Source organism: Corvus brachyrhynchos, unplaced genomic scaffold (genome assembly GCF_000691975.1).
Source record: "Corvus brachyrhynchos isolate BGI_N302 unplaced genomic scaffold, ASM69197v1 scaffold490, whole genome shotgun sequence".
NCBI lineage: Eukaryota > Metazoa > Chordata > Aves > Passeriformes > Corvidae > Corvus > Corvus brachyrhynchos.
Window position 1 is genome coordinate 1,105,687 of NW_008235774.1, and position 12,474 is coordinate 1,118,160.

The 12,474-nt window shown below is 39.6% G+C and overlaps 1 protein-coding gene across 1 annotated transcript in view; it reads left to right on the forward strand.

Annotated features, from left to right (window-relative positions):
• ITGB6 (integrin subunit beta 6) overlaps positions 1-12,474 on the forward strand; it is a 58,445-nt gene that overhangs the window by 19,026 nt on the left and 26,945 nt on the right. Inside the window, 7 exon segments of the mRNA XM_008644793.2 lie at positions 4,935-5,011; positions 5,750-5,829; positions 8,605-8,809; positions 9,734-9,980; positions 10,798-10,963; positions 11,486-11,647; positions 12,354-12,449. Of these exon segments, the coding sequence (XP_008643015.2) occupies positions 4,951-5,011; positions 5,750-5,829; positions 8,605-8,809; positions 9,734-9,980; positions 10,798-10,963; positions 11,486-11,647; positions 12,354-12,449 (1,017 nt within the window). The 5' untranslated portion in view covers positions 4,935-4,950.

A 12,474-nucleotide genomic window follows, 5' to 3' on the forward strand; every position in this document is an offset into this window, starting at 1 on the left:
AGCAAGGGGTACCACGTAACCAAGAAAAGCAAACAGAAAACAAGGTGAGATTTGATGGGCTGTGTGGAAGTCCCTGGCACAATTTGACTGTTGTGGGCTTGTTGACAGTCTGATGCCAGCCGATTTTCCTACCAGTTCCCCCTGAGCCCTTCTGCAGTTCAGAGGTTTGATTATTTCTCTTTGAGTGTGACAATGTAGTAAAATCCAAAAAGCAAACAAATCTTTCGCGTTGCTCACCCATGCCAAGAAAACTGAGAACAAAGGTTTGCTCACGCCCTCGGCTGGAACTAGCCAGGTCAGAGCTGTGGGCAAGGGGAATACAAGTTGAAAACACCCTGAGTTTCCTGCCTGCTGCTCACTGTTCAGTTGGTGAGCAATTCCTCCTCCTTCCTCCTATTCCCCTCTGTTCAGAAGCAGGTTGTTGACTTCACTCCCTGCCCTCATCTAACAGCAGCATGCTGCTCCAGGAACAAGAGGAGACCAAAGCATGAATCACAACTTGAGTCACCAATTCCCAACACCTTGTTTTGCTCAGAGCTGGAGGGGAAAATTCCTTTCCTCTATGTGATTCTCCATCTCCTGTGACCCTCCAGAACTGGCTACAGACACTCCTCCTCTGCTTCCAAAACTGCTCTCCATTGTGTGTAGCCATGCTTGCAAACAGCACTTGGAGAGGAGAGTAGGAGACACCACATCTCAGTGGGCTCTGTGGCAGTGTTTTGGTCCTAGGCCCCTCATGGGATATGATATTGGTACACCCAAAAAACACAGGAGCTTAAATGAAGCAGCTCCACCACTGTATGTTCAGATCTTTGCTTACAGCAGGCTCCAGGTCACTCATACAGGACCCAAATGCTTCCAGCAGTTTCTCTGGATGGATGTCATTTTCTATTGGAGAAATACCCATCTCCCACCATGATGATTAATAAAGAAGGAGGGAGCAGATGTCTCAACAACAAAAAAAAAGAAGTAAAAGTTGCTGATTTGTTACATTCACCTTCACTGTGAATTTCCCCATTAAATACAACGGTTTGTTAGGGATTGTCACTTCCTCTTGAAATGGTTTTGCCAGCTCTCCCTAAAGCACTGCCAGATCTGTACTGCAGCAAAGGCAGAGACAGGATAGTCCTCACAGTGTCACTGCAGTACTTATGTGTGGTTTCTCTCTGTGCTGGGTTGGCCTGTTTGCAGAACTCTCACACTGCTGTGTGGATACTCAAATCATCTCTAGCTCTGTAGAGATGAACCAAAGTTTCAAGCTTGGAAACTTTTTTCAGCCTTCATTGCTTAGCGAACTGACAGGCATCCTCTGAAACATCTGCCATTGCTGTTCTTTGGAACTGGGTCTATCAGGCTGCTGGGGGATATATATCTGTCCACACTTTCCAAAGAAAATGCTTTCCATTTCTGCTGGCCCAAGAGTATGGAAGCACTCATCTATACAGCTATAGAACATAGGTCTTCTTTGGGAGAGAAGTGTTTTAACCCGTAAACTTGCGTATAATCTTTACTTACTGCCTTTCAGGTTAAAAACTTTGACTGAAATTTTAAAGTCTACTTTGATTCCCCACTAGAGATTGTCAGGAGCTTTCAGTATTTGATTGGGAAAATAAACCAGAGAGAGAATAAAGTCACCAGATGTTTCAAGCACAAAGCAATCTGCTTCTGACCTAAGATGCATTGAGGAGCTAAATATGGTGGAGAGAAGGCAGACTCCATCTCAAAAACAGAGAGAAATGTTTTCTCAAGTGCAAGGGGTGCCTCCCTGCACCTTTGTAAATATTCTGAGAATCATCTCAGCCAGGGGACATTCAGATTTTAAATTGTTCCATATTTTTCCAGGCTTTCAGGGTGTGAGCGTGTAGATCACTGGGAATTAAAAACTGGGCTGTGTGTGAAGCTGAGAGATCAGGGCTATATTCATGCCAGGAATGGGGGAAGACTTGCATTGTTCAGCATTGCCTACACTGAACGATAAAGAGCTGTTTTCTGTTCTGATGTGTCATTAAAAAACTGTAACTCTGATTTAATAGAGACCAGAATTTGCTCCAAAATGAAGATACAGTGGCTGATGGGAGACAATAATAATTGTGTTCTCTCTGCACTATAAACTACTTCTATGTGTATCTCATTGAATCAATGCCTTTAATTTGGGTGGGTGAAGCAGAATGTACTAAAAACCTTATGAAGAAGGGGAACCCTGCTGTCTAATCAAGCAATGCCGCGACCCCAAAGGATTTTACACACCCTTCCTACACCAGCATGGCCACTCTAGATTGAGATTGTACTCTTTTAGTGATAATTAAAGCCAATAAAACATTGATCTAGTAGAGGAATTTCCTGGTCAACTTACCTTTAGTTATCACAGGTGATGTTTCAAAACAAGAATCATTTGTCAGCTTCCTGTCTAGGTATTCTTACCTTGCCCAAGGTTTACTCTTGGTGCATGCTGTCTCTTTTTCAGGACCTCTCTTAGGCCCCTGCTGTCTTTTTTTTTCCTGTTTTTGTTGTTATTTATTCTGCTACTTCCTTTTCCTTCTCTGCTCTCTCCAGACAATCCAGAGAGGTCTATTCCGAATAATTTGCAGAAACTTAGCTATTTTATTCAGTAAAGACTTATTCAGATAGTCTTTGGCAGCCACCCCACTCCGAGGCAGGCACTCAGCCTCCAGCCATGCTATTCTTGCCAAGACCTATATAAAATATTAGCTCACAAGCAAATGGGGAACTGATAATATCAAATAGAATTTGTAAATTTTATGTAGGCTGTATTATTAATTATCTCTACACTTCAAAGTTTGATATCTTGAATCTAAGTATTTGCTAATTTCCAGCTGTTCAGCTGGCTGGTCCTTAATTTGAGACACTGCTGGTGGCTGGTACGTTGTGGTGGCTGAAGGACTGCCACTGAGCCCTGTGAGTACCTCGTTTGGAGTGTTGTTATGTTACCAGGGGCCAGTGAGAGCTACAAGGTGACCCTTCTACAGGGAAAGCACTGGATTTTGGAGCTCTGCAAGGCTGTAGACATAGTAACAATATTAAAGGACACATACACAAATGTCAGTCAAACCCAGCGAGATAAGATGTTTGAATGGCTTCTTACAGGAGGATGTTTTTCTTAGCGAGAACAAACACTTTCAGTAGATTCCACTTCTTTTGACCTTATGTAGTTACATAGGCAGTGTTCTCACAGAGTTTTGTCTTCACAAACTGAGGGAACATAATCTAATCAATGCTTTTTTCATGCCACATGAAATTGCTGTAGCTGAACAAGTGCCTTACAAAGGGCACTCTGAGGCATAGAGAGCAGCTGAAGGAGACTTAGGAATGTTGTTGTAAATAGAAATATTAAGATATGGTTCCACAACAGCCTAAACTGGGCTAAATTTGGCCTAACATATTCTCACCTTTCCTGCCAATTGTGCCTTGCACTCTGGACTGGGCAGCCACAGGGTTCAAGGGACACACCCAGATGAAAAAACAGCCCTCCATCTTCCCCCAGAAGGTGACTGGATTTTAGTTGGATCAGTTTGAAAGGCAGCGTGTTTGGACATGAACACTGACTAGTAAGAGCAAAGGGGTGGGAACGCAAGGGCAGAGCAAAGGTAGTCCTGATGTAATCCAGTTTGAGTTGCTGTTGAACCTACCCATAGTCTGTGTAAATACTAGTAAAATTGGATGTGCCTGGGAATATTTCCAGGCACTAGAATGAGATTGTCTATGCTATTAGACTGTTAAAATTCTCCCTGGCATGAATTTGACCTCTTCCAATTAACACTCACTGCAAAAAATTTCTGGGCACAATTTGGTTGCTAGAATAGTCCCAATAGGCACTTTGCAATCACAAACTCAGGTCTTTCTGTGCCAGTTGGCCTCAATGCCCAGGAATGTTTCAGGCATGTTGAGTTTAACTAATACAGACCCATCCCTACTTTTACTATTGCAAATCCTTGTGAAAAGACAGGATTTGTCTGGAACAAATGATTTTCAAAACAGACAATAGCAGGCCATAAAAGATGGGAAGAGATGAAATCTGGAAATAACGTATTTTATTTCCTTTTAATATGGTGGTAAGAAAGACATATTTTGCATTCATTTCAGGTTGGGAAGGTGGAGGAGAGATAGCAGTAACTTGTTATGCAGTTGTATCTGTGCTGTAGAATATTCAGCCACTTATTAGACAGAGTAAAAGCTGACATGATCCTGTTTTTCAAGTCAGTTGCTGTACTGCGAATGAAATTATTCCTCCTTCTATATATTAAAATAAATCCACAACTGCAGTATTTTCCTTTCAGTTTGGAATGTTATAAAATCAATATACTTGGTATCTTGAAGTACTGAAGCCAAGTCCTCAGCTTTAATCTGTGATTGCTTTTTTGTTTTTGCTTTTTTGGGTTTTTTTGGTTTTTTTTTTTTCACAATTGCCTTTATGAGTTTCCCTCCACATCAGGAAATCTGAAAAAATGGGATTTTTACTTCTCTCCAGGTATACTCACTTGGCAATCTTAATGATCCATCTCTCAAAGCACTCCCTCAGGGAACAATTAAAGGCGTTATTTGAAGGAGCCTTTAAAGGGTTGTTGTACATGGACAAACATGGTCTCTTGGCTGGGTTGCTCTAGGACCCAGAGTGACTGGGATTAACAGAAATCTTCACCTGAATGAATTTTCCCCGTATGCCTTATAAGGAGTCCAGGGAAACAAGGAAGTGATAACCATGTTCACGTTACTGTGTGCACAGCTTGTCCTCTTTACCTGCCCAGGTAGCCCTTGTTTTCACTTTTGTTCATGATCCGTTCCGCTGGGGTTGAAGTTTCCTTGCAATCTGCTGTACGTGACATCTGAAAACTTACCCTCCAGGAATGCATGGTTTTTACGACATTCTACCTTTACGCAGACGATAATTAACAAGCTAATATTTTTTTGTCACGCAGCCAGCACTGAAAACGAATGGGGATTGAATTGCTTTGCCTCTGTTTCCTATTTCTGCAAAGAAATAACTATGTGCAAGGTAAGGCTCAGGGGCAGGGAGATCCATTTCAAAACCATTCTGCATTGTTTCTTGCTTGAAGTTGACACGAAATAGCTTTCTGTCCTCTGTATTTAATCTTTCCTTTCTATTTAATGATTTTTTTTTTTGACAGACTGCTGTAGGGCTGCATTGCCAATTCATCTACTATTTGGTGGTCGTTACATAGCACAACAGGTTTGAAAGAGACAGACGTTTTAGCAATTTTGTTTACACTAATCACAGATTGATCTGCTAAGAAACTTTCATATGATACATATGAATGGGTGTTTCTCTGGTACTTACACAATGGATAAAAATCATATCCAGTATCTAGAGCTGAGTGAAGCAATTTTAAGCTTACAATATGAGCTAAATTTGTTCTTTTAACATCTCTGGTTACTTCAGAAATTACTTACCTACACCACACCAGAAACACATGTAACACTCTCTCAGGTGCACTGGAGGAAACAAGTTAACATGTTCTACGTGAATGCCACCCGTAAAGCATGCAAAAGGAGGTATGTTAATTGCCAGCAATTCTGAGGTTTTAATCTTTATTAGAGAGTTAATCTTTTACCAATAGAACTGTCGTTAAGAAGGAATTTTATCAGTAATCCTAAATATGGCTAAATGTGTGCATTTTCCACCACACACATTCTCTAAATGACAAGTTTCTTCATAAATGGAATGATTAAGCGTATTATTAATAGTCTTTTATCTTCTTGGATTTAAATTCAGGGACCTGTTCTCAGGAAAGCACAGTGACTTGTGAAGATTGTTTGCTTTCCGGACCACACTGCGCTTGGTGTTTGCAAGAGGTAGAGTGATAAAAAAAAATTTCAAAGTAAGACTTGAAGTCTTTGTAGTCACTCCAAGTGATGAAGTATTGACTTAATAGGGTCAGCCCATGGTTTTGTAATGCATGCAGTGCTTAGTGAAGCCTTCCTGGGGATCAGAAGTGGAATTTAATCTACTCTAGATGGTCTGCTATTCAGAGTGTGGTTGTTTGGGCATTTGTTTGCTTGTTTGTTCGTTTGTTTTTTTGAAAAAACCACAACAACATCAACCTTCCAAATCTAAGGCAGAAATAGAAGTGCTATTAGAGGGTCTCAGATCATCAGCCTGAGAGCTGGCTCACTCCCAGCATTGATAATGAAGCACCAGATACAAAGCCAGAGGCCAGTCTGTATCGTACAGGTTACGTGCCAAGCCAGACAGTGTAAACAGAAGGTTTGCAGGTAGAAACAGTGTGTAAGTTTCCACATGTAAAACTTGCATATGGAAATTATTAATCTGGGATTGATTTTAAGTATGATGATAATGTCAGCTTTATAATTAGTATGATACAGATGTGTTTTGGTAAAACATTGGACTTAAAAAATATATCTGGATTTTTTTCCTATACCTTTGTTTCAGATTTTCAGTGCAACCCTGGGCAAGTGACTTCACATCTCTGCTTTTAAAACTTTCTCCTATAAATGGTGCTAAATAATATCTCCCCACTTCATAGTAAATATTCTAGCTCTTAGTTCATTAGCATTAACAAGATAGTCAGCTACAGGAACTAAAAACTTGACAGAAATACTAGAGAAATAAAATAAGTCCTTTTCATTTTAGTTTCTGGATTGCACCTTTGCTGCTAAAAGTTTTTATTGTTTTTGTGTATAGTAAAATGACACTTAGCATGGGACTAACATACTGCTTTATGAAATAGCTAACAAAGACAAAACTGCATATTTAAAAAAAAATCTAAAAAGACATCTTTTGCCATTTGCAAAATATGTTACCATGGATGTCAAAAAACCCCACATTTGTGTGTTTGCAGTAGTTTTTATATTTTTACTATAAAAGAGGATTTTATTGAGGTTGGATCACGTAATTTTGACTACTGCCATGTATTTTCAGGGGAAAAAAAAGAGCCAAACATAATTTAATTATTTAAAAAATCCCAAGACCAAAACAAGCAAAACTGTGGAACTATTGAAAACTTCAGTGCAGTAAACATGATTTTTCTTCTCATTCATTTCTTTGCTAGAGAAAAGCACACCAAAATTGCAAAAGACATAGGAGCTTTAGTGTCAGAGCAAACAAAAGCACCTCCAAAAAAACCACTGTTTTCTGTAGGATAAGAACACGCTTTGTATTTGAAATATGAGGTTGTTTCTTCACACATTTTGAAAAGTTACAAAGTGTATAACTGATACAGATCTCCCTGTGAAAGGTTTGTAATGCTAGAATGGTGTATTTTATGTGCACTGTATTCCAGATGCAGTGGGTGAGAGTTTTGCCTGAGCAAAGGCATCAGGTTCAGTCTGGAGAATAATAAACCACTGCTCCCAGCAGGTGCCTCAACATTGTTTCCACCAAAATATATAGGATCCCTGACAATTTTCAGGCATGAAGGGTGATGTTTTGGTGGAAAGAAGGGTCATAGTTCTGGTTTTAATAGGTTAAAAGTAAATTTGTTTTGTCTTGCATGGGAAGTTTTTCAGTGACTGAATTCAGAGAATATTTGTGGCTTAATGGCTGATCCATGGGTTGCTTGCCCAAACCTAGGAGAGAGCAGCAGCCCCATGGTATGGGCCCACGACCATCTGCCAGGAATTGAATGCTTCAGAGCTGGTCCTGCCAGGCATGCCCAGGTTTTTGGTCAAAATGTCTTGCAGGCCAGAGCAGTTTCCAGGAGACAGCTGACTGATTTTGAGGATCTTAACTCTAGGCATAGCTCTGGGAAATGGTAATAAGGCACAGAATGGTTACTTTTACTCTTTGTGAAAGTAACCATTGACTTCACCCCTGTGCGAGGTTAATACTCACCCTGTAGCAGTGCTGTGGAAAGGAATGCATATCAATGCTGAGTAACAAAAATAAACTGTGAGATATCAAAAGGCTTGTGATTTCCTCTGGATGGGAGAAGGTCAAGGAGGATGCTGGGCCAAATTTAGATGTGTGGATGCCGAGAGCACCGTTGGTGCTGGGGAACCGTGGAGTCAGGCTGTGGTCATTGCTGGGCACCAGGCAGAGGAACAAGGACTTGATGCCTGCTTCAGTGAACAGGTTAAATGAGAGCTGAGGAGAAAGAGTAGGTCAGAAAAAAAGAACCAGTAAACACTGGTTAGCTCACAATCAGTTTGTCACAAAATGTCCAGGAGTTTATTATCAGCAAGACCTCTTCTGTTATTAAATGATGTCCTTCCATCAGCAGTTCAAAACTGTCTAGGAAAGACTGATGAATTTGCAGCATAATCCTGTGAGACAAAAACCAGTGGCTCAGAGGGGCTTTGTGTTATCATTCCCAGTACTGTGAGAAGCCAAATGCAGCGAGTGGCACAATTCCCATTCCCCAACAATAGAGCAGTTTCTCCCAGGATAACAAGACAGTGTAAGTTACATTAATTATACACCTGTGTGACATGAGCCATGAAGGGCAAATTTGGGTTTCTGTGCCACCTAGATCTAGTTCTGCACTAGTTTGCACAAACTTGCACCTTTGTTTCCATTCCCTGCATTGGACTGACCTTTTGTCCAGCAGGTGCTGGCAGCTAGTCAGTAAAAATATTTAACTCATCCCTTCCTTCTCCTGTTTGCATTAGAATTACACGGACTCATCTGGAATTCATGGGAGGTGTGATACCCTGGAAAATCTTTTGTCCAAAGGATGCCAGTTGAATTTGATTGAGTTTCCCATTTCAGAAGTAGAAATTCACAGAAATGATCCTCTAACTGCATCATCTCAGAAGAACAATTCTGACGTCACACAGATTTCTCCCCAAAAATTAACTTTGAGGCTGCGACCAGGTAAGTCACAGCTTATAGGTGTGGGATATTTTGTTTCAGACAGTGTGATAAACTGAAGCTTCTTGGATTGAACAGTCTAAAAAATATCTTGACAGACTAAAGATGAAAATCTGTGTTGAGTCCAAAATTATCTGTTGACTCATTGCATGAAAACTAGGTTCAGCTGAATTCAGAATACTTTCAGAAGTGCTGGATACATCACAAAAATAAGGATATATATTTTTAGTTCCCCTCTTCTCTTGCCAGTGAAGTGGCAGGGAGAGAATGAAAGCCCCTGGCTCCTCCCCAGCCAAGCACCTCTCCCCTGCTGGTCTGGCAAACAGACTGTCTCAGAGGCAACATAAAATCTTGCTTTGAGGATTTAAAAGGTACCAGTGACATTTATGGTAGCATTCCAGACCTACCTTGGGGTCCTTCAGATGTGAATTTTTCCTGAAGAAAATTTGGAATGAAAAAAGGTAAGAGACATTCAGCTAGGTCAGGTCATAGTGTTGGAACTGAGAATAAAATCTCTGTGTACGTTTTGACTTTCTTTAAATTTTTAAAGGATATGATAGGACCCCAAAGTTCTGCCTCCAGTTTTAATTAGTTCTATATCTAAATTTTCTAAAGCCTCATACTGCTGAAGGGATGTTCTCATATTTCTTCAAATTATAGCAATCAGTTTTAATTCTGTGCTTATGGCATTACTGAAGAACTGTTCAGAAAAAAACCCCAAACATTAGAACTACTTTTAATTTTTCAGACCCTTATTTGATATTTTTTTTGTTGACAGACAATTTTTGAAGTTTTTTAGTTAATGCTACTGGTGATTTAAAATACCAGATAATTGTCACCATATAGAAGTTTATGAAGAAATTGGCATTGCTCGTGCTTTCTGCACAGAAGTGCTGATCTGTATCCCACTTTCCCTGACCTTAATAGGACATGAAGAAACAATACAGATCAAGGTTCGCCAGACTGAAGATTATCCAATTGATCTCTACTACCTCATGGATCTTTCAGCTTCCATGGATGATGATCTGAATACAATCAAAGAACTGGGTTCAACTCTTTCCAAAGAGATGTCAAAACTGACAAGCAACTTCAGACTGGGGTTTGGATCTTTTGTTGAAAAACCAGTTTCACCATTTATCAAAACTACAGCTGCAGAAATAAACAACCCTTGCAGGTAGGCAGGGAAAGTCCCAATATCTGTTTGCATGCCAACACTTAGTCACAACTTTAGCTAAAATTAATTTCAGCTGCTTCACTGGAAACTGCCCTCTTCCAGATGTAAATCAGTCAGTGTGTGAAAAAAGATTTGGTTCTTCTAGTTTCACCCCTCTGATCATTGTTCTGTTGCATCTTACATTATTTGGATAGAGGAATCTGGGAGTGATTCTGGTTTTTAGCTTTTGCTGCTAGTTACAAATGTGCTTAATATGTCAAAAAAAAGGTATGCAGCACACTTGTATGTATATATATATATATATAAGAATTCTATGACACTATACTAAGGAGTTGCAAACTCAAACCCATCACAGAATATCAGTTTCAGCCATCAATGCTGTTTTCCTGCTTTTTTTCCCCCTTAAGGTCTAGCAGTCTCCCCAGCCCCAGGCTGCCCTCGCCCTTAGCTAACCTGTGTAGGGGAGAACCTGTGCTCTGCAACCTGGAGCAGGACTGCAGCACCTTGGTGGTTCTCTCTGAATGCCATTAAGGAACTGCAGATCCCAATATGCTTCCAAATATGAAATCAAAGCACAGCAGGGGGCATGGCATGTTGGTAACTGGCAGCTCCAGGAGGCATTTCCCAGCCTTTATGCAGATTTTTTACATTGCTCAAGTCACTGGATGCTCTTTAATTATCTTATGCTTTTCACTAAATCTTCGTAGGCACAGACGAGACATGTAAGACCAAAACCAACCCAGGCAGGCCTCTGAAGTAGCCATTGTAGTGATTTTACACTCTGTATTATCCATAAGCTGTCTCACTTTTCTTGCAGAAGTGTACCATACGAGTGCTTACCCACCTTTGGATATAAACATGTTTTGCCCCTAACAAATGATGCTGAAAAATTCAATGAAATTGTGAAAGGACAGCGAATTTCTGCTAATATAGACACTCCAGAGGGAGGATTCGATGCAATTATGCAGGCAGCTGTTTGCAAGGTAATTGAAACTTCTAAGTATAATATTATTCCATATATTACATCTTCTAGTATTACATGTTGGTATTTCAAAGTTACAGATTATTTTTCAAAACATTTTAACAGAAACCAAGAGCCTCATGAAATTTGTGTGAAAATACTTTTGGCTGTACAAGTAAAACCTGCATATTGCAATATTTTAGTCTAAATTTCCTTTTCATTGCCAGAGACAAGCCCAAATACCTGTATAATTACTGGGTCTGTCTTTCTCTTTAAATATTTTTTATTAATTATGTTTAGGGTAGTAAGCAGATTGACATGAACATGGCCAACCCATGTTATTAAACCCAGGGATGGGGAAACAAAATGTTAGCCAAAGACAATGGAATGAACATAATCTCTTAAGAGATGTTGTGTTGCCTTTGATACCTCCTTGAGAATGATGCTCTTCATTTATTTTGAGACACTGTTCTCCAAATATTTTGCTGTTTTTCTATGTTGTGATGCAGTATAGCCTGCTAAACTGATGTGTTTTAAATGACAGGAAAAAATTGGATGGAGGAATGATTCTCTACATTTGCTGGTGTTTGTGAGTGACGCTGATTCCCATTTTGGGATGGACAGCAAACTGGCAGGGATTGTTATTCCTAATGATGGGAACTGTCATTTGGACCATAATAATGAATATTCCATGTCAACTGTTCTGGTAATTAACTATGAATTTTGTACACTCTCACATCCTGGAAATTTAAAGACTAACACAAACAACTTAGAAAATTAGTGAATTATAGCACTGAAATGTGTAAAAGCTGGGGAATCCAGATATTTCACATAATCTATTTTATTTGTAACTGTTCATTTCAGTCAAGAGAGAACAGCATGTTTGTATGGAATTAGGATAGATTATAACTAAAAAAAAAGAACAAATCTGATTTCTGCAATAGGAAGGCCCATGGATTTGGACTAAATACTATTTCCTTCTGCAGGGAAGGCAAGAGGGCCAGTTCAGGAATTTTCGGGACACTGTTCCTGTAGAAGAACTTACCTTAAGATTCAGTGTTCAGAAATACTGAATATATACACTGTGCTGTTCATTGTAGGACAAATACCTAGTTGCTCTGGTGCAGTGTTTTCTTTGGATTAAATATAAATATATAACACAGATGCTACTGAGCCAAGCCCCCTCTATGGAATCTAGCTCTGTATTTTTCACAGAGGGGTTTCCTTAAAAATAACATGAGGAAATTAGATGCACTATCTTTTATTTTGTATACACGTATTCCTAATTAGAGTTTATACCACACAGAGAACAAAGTGTTCATTATGATCACTTGAATGTGTGTTTCATGGGAGTCAGTAACTGGAAGCACATGAGAAACAGACTGATGTGCCTCTCTTTTGTTTGTTTGCAGGAGTATCCCACAATTGGACAATTAACTGACAAACTCATGCAAAACAACGTTCTATTAATTTTTGCTGTAACAAATGAGCAAGTACACATATATGAGGTGAGTAAACTAAAATGTTCAGTTT